Source organism: Salvelinus namaycush, chromosome 9, assembly GCF_016432855.1.
Source record: "Salvelinus namaycush isolate Seneca chromosome 9, SaNama_1.0, whole genome shotgun sequence".
Taxonomy (NCBI): Eukaryota; Metazoa; Chordata; class Actinopteri; order Salmoniformes; family Salmonidae; genus Salvelinus; species Salvelinus namaycush.
In genome coordinates this window covers 52,697,998-52,712,883 of record NC_052315.1, presented here as the reverse complement: position 1 = coordinate 52,712,883, position 14,886 = coordinate 52,697,998, and the positions used below count along the sequence as shown (strand labels likewise).

At 41.8% G+C, this 14,886-nt stretch overlaps 1 protein-coding gene across 2 annotated transcripts; it reads right to left on the bottom strand.

Annotated features, from left to right (window-relative positions):
• Positions 1-8,214: 8,214 nt before the first annotated feature.
• Positions 8,215-14,571, bottom strand: LOC120054176 (UDP-xylose and UDP-N-acetylglucosamine transporter-like). Of its 2 annotated transcripts, none has more exons than XM_039001620.1 (10): positions 14,358-14,571; positions 14,007-14,120; positions 12,168-12,270; positions 11,982-12,031; positions 11,620-11,701; positions 11,311-11,371; positions 10,592-10,701; positions 10,216-10,291; positions 9,794-9,869; positions 8,215-9,329 (listed from the first exon to the last, which is right to left on the bottom strand). In XM_039001620.1, the coding sequence occupies exons 1-10, from the start codon at positions 14,483-14,485 to the stop codon at positions 9,080-9,082; spliced, it is 1,050 nt and encodes a 349-aa protein (XP_038857548.1). In that variant the 5' UTR covers positions 14,486-14,571; the 3' UTR covers positions 8,215-9,079. The 2 variants fall into 2 exon arrangements, with proteins under 2 accessions (XP_038857548.1, XP_038857549.1); XM_039001621.1 differs by having other exon boundaries at positions 14,289-14,391.
• Positions 14,572-14,886: the final 315 nt, after the last annotated feature.

The following is a 14,886-nucleotide window of genomic DNA, read 5'->3' as shown; positions in this document are numbered from 1 at the left end:
TGCACCTAATTTGCGGTCTTTCCAGCTTCAGTTTGAAGTTATTGTGTAGTTATGTTGTTGGCTAGCTCCTCTGAACAACAGTGTCCTAACGAAAGAGCACATTTTCTATGCCAGGTGAAATCGTGGCTCATTAGCTCATTGTTATGGATGTATCCAAATAAATGTCTCTAGAAAACAGCTTAAACAAAATGCAGCTACTGTTGTCATTCTGTCTGCACTGTTTGACTTGACTGTAAGTTAGCTGTAGTTGGCAAACTAGCAAGCAAGGGATAAGAATGTCGCCAGTCAGTATGGCAATAGAACATTTAGAATGAACGACTGTGTCACGTCCATAGATACAGAACAAAAAGACTGAATGACTGGGTTGCGTCTCTGGCAACCGAACCAATAGAACAAACGACCAGCCGGCTTGGGTAGAAACCATAGATTTGTTTCGGGACTATATCTTGTGGAAGGATGAAATAGTATTTAGAAATTAATTTAAAAAACGTTAAATGAAAATGTCAATCATTATTTGAATAAGTTGGTAACCCGTTGTATTAAAGTGATAATGCCCTCGAAGCAGGTGTTTGGAGGATACATTGGCACGGTTTGCTAAAAACACCCATGCAAATATATCCTCCAAACACTGGCTTCTCAGGCATTATCACTTAAATAAGGCCAGAGGAGGTGTGTTATAATGGCCAATATACCACCGCCAAGGGCTGTTCTTATGCAGGATGCAATGCGGAGTGCCTGGACACAGCCCTTAGTTGCCTGAACACATTACATTTTTGACAATGCTTTTTTCAGATAAAAACTAGTTCATTGCATCCGCCGTGGAGCCCAGTTTCAGAATATTACCATATGTCCCAGCTACTTGCCATAGTTTTGAAGTAGTCACGAAAAAACAGGCATTCATTTAAAAAAAACAGGCCTTCATATGCTCTGTATCTCTCGTTTACACAAGTGTTTCCATTATTTTTGCGCTTACCGGTATGCCTACAGCCTATGATTTCTTAATTCTTAATGATTCATCTGCTGACCAGGTGAATCCAGGTGAAAGCTATGATCCATTATTGATGTCACCTATTAAATCCACTTCAATCCGTGTAGATAAAAGGGGAGGAGATGTTTAAGCCTTGAGACATGGTTTGTGTATGTGTGCCATTCAGAGGATGAATGGGCAAGACAAAAGATTTAAGTGCCTTTGAACGGGGTATGGTAGTAGGTGCCAGGCGCACCAGTTTGAGTGTGTCAAGAACCGCAACGCTGCTGGATTTTTCACACTCAACAGTTTCCTATGTGTATCAAGAATGCTCCACCACCTAACAAACGTCCAGCCAACTTGACACAACTGTGGGAAGCATTGGAGTCAACATGGGCCAGCATCCCTGTGGAATGCTTCCGACACCTTGTAGAGTCCGTGCCATGACGAATTGAGGCTGTTCTGAGGGCAAAAGGGGGTGGAACTCATTAGGAACGTTTTGTACTCTGTATTTAGTTATTAAGAGATCTCTCAATAATAATTCTCACAATAGCACATTGGTAGTAGTCAGTGACATATCAAAGCTAAGCAGGGCTTGGATAAAACCCTGGATGGGAGACCAACTTAATAGCGGTGGATAGATCAACTCTCCAGTAGGAGGTGCTGTCTAATCTATTGTTTTTTTTCCTGATAGTTGTCAGGATTTGGCCAGGATTGTTCCGGTTTTGGCCACTAGATGCCCCCATTGTGCTTTTTTGACCCTTTTGTTTTCCCTTGTTTCCAGTTATTATTTGCACCTGTATTTTATAAGGGTTGTCTTTGCTGAAAATTGGTTACAATGATGACATATTCCTGTGGTTGAAATGCCACCCTCAAAACAAGTTGATTACTTCTTGTTTTTTCCTGTATAGATTCCACATCACAATACATTGATAGATTACGTCGAAACAATGTTGATTCAACCAGTTTGTGCTGGTTCCCAGTGGGAAGGGCCAAGACACTACTCATCTTTACATTCAAAATGAGCTCTAATGTATGAACACACTCGACAGAAGATAATGACAATAATGAATTGAATGTTTTTACCAAAAATGTTATATGAAGATTTAACACTACCCAGATTCTGTTGTTACAAATACTGATGTAATTCTATGAGTAGGTATGAAATCTAGCTACTGCATACATCTTACATTCCTGTACATTCCTGAAACCTTACATCTGAGTGAGCAATCAGGTCAGCATTGTATGAGGGGATTTCCAAACTCCCATACAACTTGAGTAACAGCAGGTTCTTCACAAACAATTCGCACACAGAGAACGTACTGTTCACTCTCGCTATCGCACACACATAAACACAATACACACACACTATACATGGGTGTGCACTAATACAGTTACTTCAAACATGCACCAGTCAGAATCCCTTTGTACAAACACAACAAGCCACGGAGAAACACTGGTAATTCTGACCACAGCTTCCTCAGAGGAGTAGACTGACGTCAAGTCTGGCTTGGTTTTAGATTTACAGACCACAGTTTGGTTTAGTGTTTTGCTCTAAATCTGTAGTGTACTTTCCCCTTCCTCCTGTGCTGCTCTCACTACCTCTACTAGGCCGCTGTACATCTCACTTGTCCCACCTTCTATGTCTATTTCCTTCCATCTCACACTTGTACGCACACACACACACACTCTTCCTCTTTGATGAGGCATTGAATACCACCAGTCCCACTCGCAAGCACACAGACCTTTAAAAACGTATACCTATGACACAGACTTGATGGCATAAATATACACAGATAGACACTCTCCCATAAGCACACTGACAAGACAGAGACATGCCCTGATATCTCACTCTCTGTAGGAGGCATGGCAAAGCTTCATTCACTGATTGCCAATATAAGGGAGTTTAATGCAACTGGAGAAGTGAACTAGTGATGGTTGAGAGATGAGTCGACCTGACTCTGTATTCTAGTGGTGGATATGTGACCAAGGCTACTGAGGCCAGCACAGTACAGCTTGGCTTGGTTCGGCTCACTATTGTGAAAAGGGTCTAAGAGTGCCCTCTACTGGTGAAAGAGCATAGTGCAGTCAAGTACCAGAAGACGTTTTGAGAATCTCTGTAGAAACAGGTTGACATCGAATACATCTACCAGCCCTTCAAAGTCACAATGCTATGTTGTACAGTGCCTCAAAGTATTCAAACCCTTAGATTTTTTCCACATTTTGTTGTTACACCCTGCATTTGAAATGGGTTACATTTAGATGTTTTTGGTCACTGGCCTACACACAATACCGCATAACGTCAAAAATGGAATTATGGTTTTCAAACATTTTACAAATTAATAAAAAATGAAAAGCTGAAATGTCTTAAGTCAATAGGTATTGACCCCACTTGTTATGGCAAGCTTAAATAAGTTCAGGAATAACAAGTTTTGAGATATGGCTTTTTCTTTGCAACTCTGCCTAGAAGGCCAGCATCCCGGAGTCGCCTCTTCACTGTTGATGTTGAGACTGCTGTTTTGCGGGTACTATTTAATGAAGCTGCCAGTTGAGGACTTGTGAGAGGTCTGTTTCTCAAACTAGACACTCTAATGTACTTGTCCTCTTGCTCAGTTGTGCACCGGGGCCTCCCACTCCTCTTTATTTTCTGGTTAGAGCTAGTTTGCACTGTTCTGTGAAGGGAGTAGTACACAGCGTTGTACGAGATCTTCAGTTTCTTGGCAATTTGTCACGGAATAGCCTTCATTTCTCAGAACAAGAATAGACTGATGAGTTTCAGAAGAAAGTTATTTGTTTCTGGCCATTTTTAGCCTGTAATCGAACCCACAAATGCTGATGCTCCAGATACTCAACTAGTCTAAAGAAGGCCGGTTTTATTGCTTCTTTAATCAGCACAACTGTTTTCAGCTGTGCTAACTTGCAAAAGGGTTTTCTAATGATCAATTAGCCTTTTATAATGATAAACTTGAATTAGCTAACACAACATGCCATTGGAACACAGGAGTGATGGTTGCTGATAATGGGCCTCTGTACGCCTATGTAGATATTTCATTAAAAATCAACCGTTTCCAGCTACAATAGTCATTTACAACATTAACAATGTCTACACTGTATTTCTGATCAATATTATGTTATTTTAATGGACAAATAATTAGCTTTTCTTTCAGAAACAAGGAAATGTCTATGTGACCCCAAACTTTTGAACGGTATTGTACATAAAGGAGAGCCAAGGGTGGTGTTCCTATACATATTGAAAACCATTTATATAATAATAAATGCAGTATTCATTTATGTAAGCAAAACAAGACAAAACATTTCAACTTCTCTAAAGATCATATCTATGAAGGAATTCACTTTCTGTATACATGCATACTGATAGGGTACATTATATTCTCTTTATCCCTCTCCACATATGCCTTGACCTTACATCCACTGTGTGTGTGTATGTCTATATGTGTGTCAGCCCTTGCCCTTCTCTAGTGATATAAACACAGAAGCCTAGTGAGTCATAAAACCAATGAAGGCACAAGATAAACAAACTCTCTCTCTCCCACCCTCTCGCTCTCTCACACACACACACTTTGTAATAATAATGTAACAACCAATTTGTAACCTCGGTACGTGTCTACAACAAATGCTATATTACCATATTGTCAAATGAACAGCCAGCGCACAAGTTTCCAAAGGGCGCAGCTTACAAAGACATCCCAAAAAGCTGATACGACAACAATATGTGGCACAACACAACAATGAGCAATTGCAATGGTTCAGCATCATTATTAAATCATAAAACAGGTAGGCCTATGAATAATGCTATGCTACTGACTTGGTGGCGTGAAATAAATACCGCTCCACGATTGAGTTATTTACACTTTAAATCACACCTCTTTCTTTTATTTATACACTACATTACCAAAAGTATGTGGACACCTACTTGTCAAACATCTCATTCCAAAATCATGGGCTTTTAATATGGAGTTGGTCGCCCCTTTGCTGCTATAACAGCATCCACTCTTCTGGAAAGGCTTTCCACTAGATGTTGGAACATTGCTGCGAAGATGTGCTTCCATTCAGCCACAAGAGCATTAGTGAGGTCGGGCATTGATGTTGGGTGATTAGGCCTGGCTCGCAGTCGGGCGTTCGAATTCATCCCAAATATGTCAGGGCACTGACCTCAAACCCATCGGGGCAAGTAGTGTTCTCCTGGCATCCGCCAAACCCAGATTTGTTTGTTGGACTGCCAGATGGTGAAGTGTGATTCATCAATCCAGAGAACGCATTTCGAGTGCTCCACAGTCCAATGGAGGTGTGCCTTACACCACTCCAGCCGACGCTTGGCAATGCGCATGGTGATCTTAGGATTGTGTGTGGCTGCTTGGCCATGGAAACCCATTTCATGAAGCGCCGGACGAACAGTACTTGTGCTGATGTTGCTTCCAGAGGCCGTCTGGAACTTGGTTGCAACCGAAGACAGACAGTTTTACGCGCTACGCGCTTCAGCACTTGGCAGTCCCTTTCTGTGAGCTTGTGTGGCCTACTACTTCGCGGGCTGAGCGTTGTTGCTCCTAGATGTTTCCACTTCACAATAACAGCACTTACAGTTAACCAGGGCAGCTCTAGCTGGGCAGAAATTTGACAAACTTACTTGTTGGAGAGGTGGCATCTTTTGATGGTACCACATTGAAAGTCACTGAGCTCTTCAGTAAGGCCATTCTACTGCCATTGTTTGTCTATGGAGATTGCATGGCGGTGTGCTCGATTTTATACACCTGTCAACAACCGAATCCACTAATTTTAAGTGGTGTCCACATACTTTTGTATATATAGTGTAGATAAAAACGTTCACCGCGGGTATTCGGAGTACTTCAGCCCTGGAATTGTATCTGCGCAACATGATGGGGAATGCGGACGTTGGGCAATGCCCAAGTGTCAGAGCCGTGTGCCAAGGGATGAAAACACCCTCCCTTGGCAAGAAAAACATGGCGCAGCGTCAATTCCCCGAGTCACACTATAGTCTAGATCAATTTTCTTATAGATAATTTAGTAAAACAAACAAACAAACATATCGTTGGAACACCGATGTTGAAGCTACAATAAAATACAACATATTAGCCTACTTTCAACGTGCTTATAATAAAACATGCACCGCACTTCAGCATCAAATAATAAACCAACTGGATAACTGTAATAATTGGACTTACATCACCAAGATTCAGCCATCAGGTTCAAATAAAAAAAGTCAAACTTGCATAATGTTCCTTTTAAACGAGAACGAAGGCAAAGTGCGAAGCTTGGGTGCAGATGTCTGGTCTCCCCGCAGACGGATGAGGCGCGAGCATAGACAGACACTTCGCTTTATCGTATATATTCTGTCATTGTGCCCATCGCGTCTTCTTTTTGAAAACTTAAAGCGACCTTCCAAGTGGCAGAGTAGAAAGGCAACAGATAGGTAGTCTACAGCAGGGCCGTCGGAAAACGTTATTGCGAATCGGCACTTATGACTTAGTTAATACCTTTTTTTTATGATCTGTCAACTCGCGCACACTCGCTCTGTCCACATCAGAGTGCTGTTACAGGCTCTTTGCGTGTCTTGACCAATCAGATTCACTTAAATCGCAGGTCGCGCGGTGCGCATGCGCCATCGTGCGCAAATTGATTTTGTCCCCCCACAGCAAACATGATCATGACAGGCAGGTTGAAATATCAAAACAAACTCTGAACCAATTATAGTATTTTGGGGATAGGTTGAAAAGCATTAAACATTTATGGCAATTTAGCTAGCTGGCTTGCAGTTGCTAGCTAATTTGTCCCATTTAGCTAGCTTGCGGTTGCTAGCAAATTTGTCCTGGGATATAAATGTTGAGTTGTTATTTTACCTGAAATGCACAAGGTCCTCTACTCCGACAATTAATCCACACATAAAACGGTCAACCGAATCGTTTCTAGTCATCTCTCCTCCTTTCAAGCTTTTTCTTCTTTGGACTTTATATGGCGATTGGCATCTAACGTTAGCTAGCCTAGGGGTTAGGGTTAAGTTTAGGAATTTGGTTAAAGGGTTAAGTATAGGTTTAGTATGAGGGGAAGGTTTAGCTAAAATGGTTAAGGTTAGAGGAAGGATTTGCTAAAAGGGTTAAGGTTAGGGGAACGGTTAGTTTATATGGTAATTTGTTACAAAGCAACAAAAAAGTTAAGTAGTTGAAAGTTGCTAATTTCCTAAAATGCTAAAGTTGTTTGTGATGAGATTCAAACTCGCTAAATGTACCATATCTCACAAATTTGCAAAATGTATATGTTACGAAATCTAGCTAGCTGGCTAACGTTAGCTAGGCTAGGGGTTAGAGGTTAGGGTTATATTTAGGAGTTAGGTTAAAGGGTTAAGGTCAGGGATAGCTAACATGCTAAGTAGTTACAAAGCAGCAAAAAAGTAGTAAGTAGTTGAAAAGTTGCTAATTAGCTAAAATGCTAAGGTCTGTGTTGAGATTCAAACTCGCAAAGGTTGCTAGACGTTTGCGTTATAAAAAGGGTTAAGGTTAGGGTTATGCCCTTGATCACACCGACAGCGTCATTGAGCAAAACGGTACGCAGCATCATCTGGATATGTGTGCAACAAAAGTTCAACATTCACATTTCTGTCAAGCCGTCACGCATACAATTTGATGTGTACAATAAATCCAACGTATGCACCGCACAGAACGCACTGCAACTGCCTTTGCAATGCAATGCTGCAAGGCAAACGCAGCGCTCCATTGGGAATTAACATCGTTTGGTGTACCAAAATGCAATGACGCTGTCGGTGTGATCGAGGAATTAGGGCAAAGGGTTAGCTAACATGCTAAGTAGTTAGAAAGCAGCAAATAAATATTTGAAAAGTTGCTAACTAGCTAAAATGCTAAAGTCCCTAATGAGATTCAAACTCGCAACCATTGGGTTGCTAGACGTACGCCTTATTCGCCCACACATCCACCCCAACCAACTGCACTACTTGCCTTAAGTAACCGTCTGTCTTATGTAACCACACCAAACGTAACATATCATGCTAATTTGAGTGTCCCGGATTTACATTTGCTATACTATGTCTAGTTTATGAGACCAGGCTGAGTCTACTATGCACCTTTTCCTTTTGACCAGGGTACATTAAGTGCATTTCACTGAAACTATTACGTAAGTACAATATTTTCCTTTTAATTGTAAGTGGGTCATTGTATGGAAATATACATACAGAAATATTATGCAATACAATGCAAATGTATAGGGTAGAACTTTTTATTTCAGTAGGTTGAAAATGAATGGTGCAGTGATTCTGGAGTGAAGGAAAATGCATTTGCATGGTTTTGGGGGTTTTTCAAGACAAAGTTACTGGACCTGCCAAGTACTATTTTGAAAGGACAAATATCCTCCTGAGGAATACATGAAAATAATACTTGTAACTTTTGTGTTTCACTAACGTCAGTTTTTATAACATTGATGAGGTGGTGAACTAACTTTTTGTCATTTAGTATTTCAAAATGATGCTAATCAGAGTACAGTAATATGTTTTGTCCATATACCGCTATAATCATTTTTCTGGTGTTCAATTACATGTTGATAGACACATACTTTTCACTCACAGCTCTGCAAAACTCATATTTAGCAAAACACCTAAATAAATACAGCTCACCAAACAAACAAAACAAACAAAGCAGTAGGGTATCTCCATACAATCAGTTTTGCAAAAATCTTGCCTTGACTTATTCAGTCAACAAGGTAGTTTTGTCAAGGTTATGTCCTTAAAATGTAGTATAGAGACGTACTGCAACTGCAGTAGAGAGCGAGGGGGGAAACAGGCTCCAGAGTGTACAATCACACCCACAACAAATGTAGTCCCGTATACACACACAACAGTGCAGTCAAAGGTCCCTTGTGACGTTGGCTCTATCTCAATTTGTCTTTCTGTGATTTCCTGCATCCTCTCACTTCTACTCAATCATATTGGAGGAGAGGGTCCCAGGGCCCCCCCCCCCCCCCCCCTGTGGATCCTCTTCTCCAATTCGTTTTGAGAAGGAGGCAAAGAGAGAGGATGCAAGGAATTGACGAAATTGCTGCGTATCACTCCGCCTTCTTTACTGCATATTACTACGTCTTTTTCTTCCTCAGCTTTTCACTTCCTCTTAACGCCGTGCAGATGCTAGTCCAGACCTCCGTGTAGATCAGGGTGCCCAGGAAGACGACTCCAGTGCCCACCCAGTGCCAGGCGGTGAAGGGGTTCTTGAAGAAGAGGATGGAGATGATGAGGCTGATGAACTTCCTCAGAGTCACCACCAGGGTTACGGTGAGAGAGGCACACTCTGTGGTCAGGATGAAGACACCGCGGATACACACGTATCTGAGGAGGGTGAAGGACTGGTAGAGGATGATGGTATATGTTCAATAAAAACGGGTCTAAAATGTGTGTGTGTACGTGAGTGAGAGAGAGAGAGAGAGAGTGTGTTTGCATTGCAATTCGTAAGGTGAATGTGCATAGTCTTCTAGTATAGAGACATCAGTAACAGTGTGTTTGTTAGCAGCGTTGTAAAAAAACTCTGGATTGGTCTAATTTGTTTACAAAGGGATGAATTCCCCTCCAAGCATGCAAATTTGTGTTCAGTGACTACACATTCAGTGTTTACTGTGAAAGTAAGATTTTAAAGGAGCAGAAAGAAAAACAGCACAACTATGGACAACTTCCAATCCTTACCGTGGCGGCAGGCAGGTAGTCGCTGGTTCGAATACCCGAGCCGACAAGGTGAAAAAAAATCGGTAGTGACTACACACATACAGTATTCACTGTGAAAGTATTGTAAAGGATACTGTGTGATGACGTTCAGCAGTAGGTACAACCACAACACCGGCACAGCCTGGCCAATCACAGGAACCTCTACAGGAGCTGGAAGACAAATGTAATTTAGGCTACAGCCCAACTCTGGACAATGTGAATTCAACATAACATTCATAACATCAGTGAGAAAAGACTAGCCTGGTCCCAGATCTGTTTGTGCTGTCTTGCTAACTCCTATGGTTATTGTCAAGACAGCCCAAACAGATCTGGAACCAGGTTATCAAAGACACCAACAGACATAACTTTAAATTATTGAGGTTAGTGAAGCGATTTCCCATTAATCCTTCAACTGGGATTTCTGAAAAACCTGGAAACTTTGCAACTCTACTCAATGAGGAGGATACTTTGACATGTTTTCATACAAAACTTTCCTACAAGACTGTATTTGACTCACTGCTTTGACTGAAGAGGACACAGTGGTTGTAGATGTCTGAGGACAGAAGCAGGAACCCAGGCAGAGGCAAGCAGTGCTGAGAGAGCAATGACAAACATATTACAACTGCAGAGAAGATACATATATAGGGTAAAGTATACATATAAATCAGCCTATTATCAATGCACACAACACTGAAAATGCAGACACTTGGTTTGCACCAAATATAGATCAACAATTGTAGGGTGGAGCATTACGTTTGGTGAGAAAAGCAAAGCTTAATATCCCCATTGTCAGGGGATAAATTATAATTACTTTTGTGAGTTACTTTGCCTTTCAAGTATACAACATCTGACAGGTCTGGAATGCATACAGGGGTTTTGGGGTTGACACTTACATTATAGAAGAGAGCCTCCTTGGAGTGTTTGCCATACTGCTTGTATAGGGTCTCCTGGAAAATGCCCATTCTCGCAGACATGAGCAGTGCAAAGGTCAACATGGCGATACCTAGAAGAACAACAACAAACCCAGAAAATCAGTTGTAGCATGATTGAGAAATGGATACTTTTAACCGTACAGGGAGAGGGAGAGAGTTGTCAGTTGTCGGTCTGTACAGTAGGGGGCCGTTTGTTTGCTTGCTGACTGCAGTCATTTTTGCCCATTTCTACGTGTAGAATCGTTTTGCAAATGACTGCCAGCACTCTGTTCAGAGGTGCTCGGTACTCTCGGCTGGCAGACACTCTACAATCCTACCGGTGTGTCCGTGCCTTAAGTTGTATTAATGATTGCATTAATCATTGTCAAGTTAAAATGGGAATGGGGTAGATTTTGCACTAAGGACTTGCAAGTCCCGTAATTTCCTATAAATATGTATGCAGGGTTTGTGTGATAGTCAGAGTTGTGTGCTCTTATTTCAATCCATTGTCCACCCTTTGTCAACAACAGTAACAATCAGTGTCCGGTTCTCAGATAAAGGTAGTCCCGACTAGTCGAGGCAAGGTAAAGATCTTATTATCAAAAATGCAAGTCATTCTGGAACAAAGAAATCTGTCTGAGAAGACTACATGTCTCACTCCTATAGGCACACCGAACAGTAAACGTCCATGTACGACTTACCTATCAGCCAGTGCAGGAAGGCATATACACCTTGATCATCTGAGCCCTGAGTACCTACATTCTGAAAAGTGGAAAACAGAGGTCACTAAATAGCAGAAAATGTAACAGCACAAAAACTTACTGAAGATTTCCCTGTACAATATGAACAAATATGTGCTGACTACTGTATATGTGTAACAGGTTGTAATGACTGTAACAAATGTGTAACAACTCAGCTACTAGACATTGCAGCTGCAACCCACAGTGCACATTATGTGGAGACAAAGTGTGTGGTTGAACGGAAACATGTTAATATTATGAAGAGCTCACCACTTGTTTGGCGGACATGATGGTGCATATGAAGATGCCCAGAGACACCATCGCTACGGAGAGATATTTACTCATTGAATACCTGCAGGGAAAAGATGCTGAACATAGTTTCTGAACCTTCTTATAACCAGACCAGGCCAGGCATTTTAGGCATTTCAACAGCAGCCGTCATGATCATGCAAAACAGTGACAAAGGCAGCAATACATTCCTCTGGCGCTATAGCTCATGCTGCAGAAAGGCAAAAGTAGCCTATTAATTTGGCTAAATAATTAGTAACATCTCTAGAGTAACAGTAACATGTTAACATGGTAAGGGTTTGTAAGACTGCCAAGTAAAGAGAAATTATGCGGGGGGGGGGTACCTTTTCTTCAGAATTATTATACCCATGATCATATTAGCTATTAACGATCCCTGTGAAGATACAAGCACAACACAAGGCATTTGTCAATCAAGCAGGGATATTATTAGATGTTGTTAATAAGTGGTACTAAAAGCATCAGATGTTGAGAGTGAAGAGCCATCAGAACGTTTATAACGGTAGACTTACAGATCTGAAGATCATGTGCAGAGGCATAGCGATGTTGAAGTTGAGGGCATAGTTGTTGATCACACTGACTGTGAAGAACATGGTCACCATGACTACATAGTTGCTGTTAAGAAGAAATAAACACAAAGGTTGAAAAATGAAAACTGTGCTTCTCATCCCCTGACAGGACAGGGAGAAAGACGGACAGACAGGCAGACATGCAGACAGACAGCTCAATAATTCCATCATTGTAGCTACATTCTCATACATTAGGCCAGGTGTTCCCAAACTTTTTCATCAGTGGGGAATATCCTGTGCCCCTCCCATCCCCGCGCCTCATCTATTTCTATAGGCACAAGCACTGTTCATGACACAAACTGTTCACACCCCTCTTTTGCAGGTTTAAGCTTATTTCCTGCAATTCTACACAATTTGTCATGGAGTGCAAAGAAAATTGTGCAGTTTTAAAGCAAATTTTCTTGCAATTCTCACATTTTGCCATTTCTAATGTGTATTCATGTGATATTTGAGCGACTAAAAAATTACAACAATATCTATGTGCTAAAAAAACATTAGCTGACATGGGCTAGTTGATCTGGACATTTCTGACAAGTTATAAATAGCTCTCCAACAGTGGCGGTCAGTGCCATTTATTATGAGGGAGGCCGATTTTTATTTTCATGAGCATGCCGTTATTTCTATTACAGCATGTTGGATGAATGTCATTCATATTCCATTCACCCAGTTCAACGTAACATCAATAGGTTTAAGCTACTACATGTTACTCAAATTTTCCCTGTACCCATCATGCGTTTGCTACAACCAGTGTAACCGATGTGAAATGGCTAGCTAGTTAGCGGGGTGCGCGCTAATAGCATTTCAATCGGTGACGTCACTCGCTCTGAGACCTTGAAGTAGTTGTTCCCCTTGCTCTGCAAGGGCCGCGGCTTTTGTGGAGCGATGGGTAACGATACTTCGAGGGTGGCTGTTTTCTGTGTGCAGAGGGTCCCTGGTTTGAGCCCAGGTATGGGCGAGGAGAGGGACGGAAGCAAAACTGTTACATTGATGCTGTTGACCTGGATCACTGGTTGCTGCGGAAAAGGAGGAGGTCAAAAGGTGGGTGAGTGTAACCGATGTGAAATGGCTAGCTAGTTAACGGGGTGCGCGCTAATAGCGTTTCAATTGGTGACATCACTCGCTCTGAGACCTTGAAGTAGTTGTTCTCCTTGCTCTGCAAGGGCCATGGCTTTTGTGGAGTGATGGGTAACGATGCTTCGTGGGAGGCAGTTGTTGATGTGTGCAGAGGGTCCCTGGTTCGAGGCAAGGAGAGGGACGGAAGCTATACTGTTACACTAGCCTATGAATGAAAGTTTACGATGTAGGTGCACACAGGTCGAGAGAAAAGTTCTCCAAGGTATGCAAAGACTAACATGACAAGAGGAATTGGTGATGTACTACCCAATTTCGAAATTGCACCTTGTCCATTTTACTATTACAACTTTCAAGAATAAACTTACTGCCGGACTGAGTTCCTTTAAAAAGGAGGGGAACCGCCGATCCCAGGTAGCCTTGCGGGTAGGGGTGTGGGGCCAGTAACCGAAAGGTTGCTGGATCGAATCCCAGAGCTGACAAGGTAAAAATCTGTCATTCTGCCCCTGAGCAAGGCAGTCAAGCCACTGTTCCCCGGGCGCCGAAGACGTGGATGTTGATCAAGGCAGCCCCTCCCGCACCTCTCTGATTCAGAGGGGTTGGGTTAAATGCGGAAGACACATTTCAGTTGAAAGCATTCAGTTGTAGAACTGACTAGGTATCCCCCTTTCGCCCCACACAGTTTGGGAACCACTGCATTAGGCTACCTACCTCATAGGGATGGCTGGTTTCTTTCTTCCAAAGTTCGTCTCGAAGATGAACCCCTCCAATGCAATGAAGGCAAATTGAGCGAAGGTCACAATGTTGCCACATCCTGGGAACTCTCTGGGAGTAGGAAAAATATATAAAAGTGTACATGAATATCATTCCTTATTAAGATATATGCTAGCCTAAATAATAGATTATTGGATATTAAGCATTGCAGCATCTTAGTTAGGCTTATATAAACTTGTTCTTTACAGAATGCATAAATATTCTAAAGATGTTGCTAACCTCATTCAACCAAGCTAGTAGCCTAGTTGTCAATAGTTGTTGTTGAGGAGTTCAGAGTTGATCACTGACCTTACAAGCGTTTCCAGAAACACAACATTGCTGCAGCACCCAAAAAAAACAAGAAGTACTGCAAAAATGGTATTCATGTTTGCAGTTATTGGGGGAAAATAACCTACGAGTATTCCTAACACGGACATTGCGTAAACACTGAGGTTTTCTGCTCTAATTATATTTATAAAAAAACGAATCGAGTATTTTCTTGGACACGTCACCGGTTGCACTCTTCCGGATTGCCTACGCATGGGTGTTGTAGTAGCTATATTTTTCAAGCAGAGAACCACATTTCCCATAAAGATGGCGATGCAACGCTAAAAGAAATCACAGTTGTATTGAGTCCAGGCAGAATTTTGTTGGGGTTAAGGATTACATAGTAGCAAAATACATATTCACAACAGAGAGGAAGAGGCGAAGCGAGAGGGTTCACTCTCGCCAAAATCTGTCCAAAATAAACCTAATGTGTTTATATGGGTTTATCTCGGACCTAAGCTTAAGCTTCTCGCCTGCCTTCCCATCTTTGGGACAACGACTCCAATTGTTA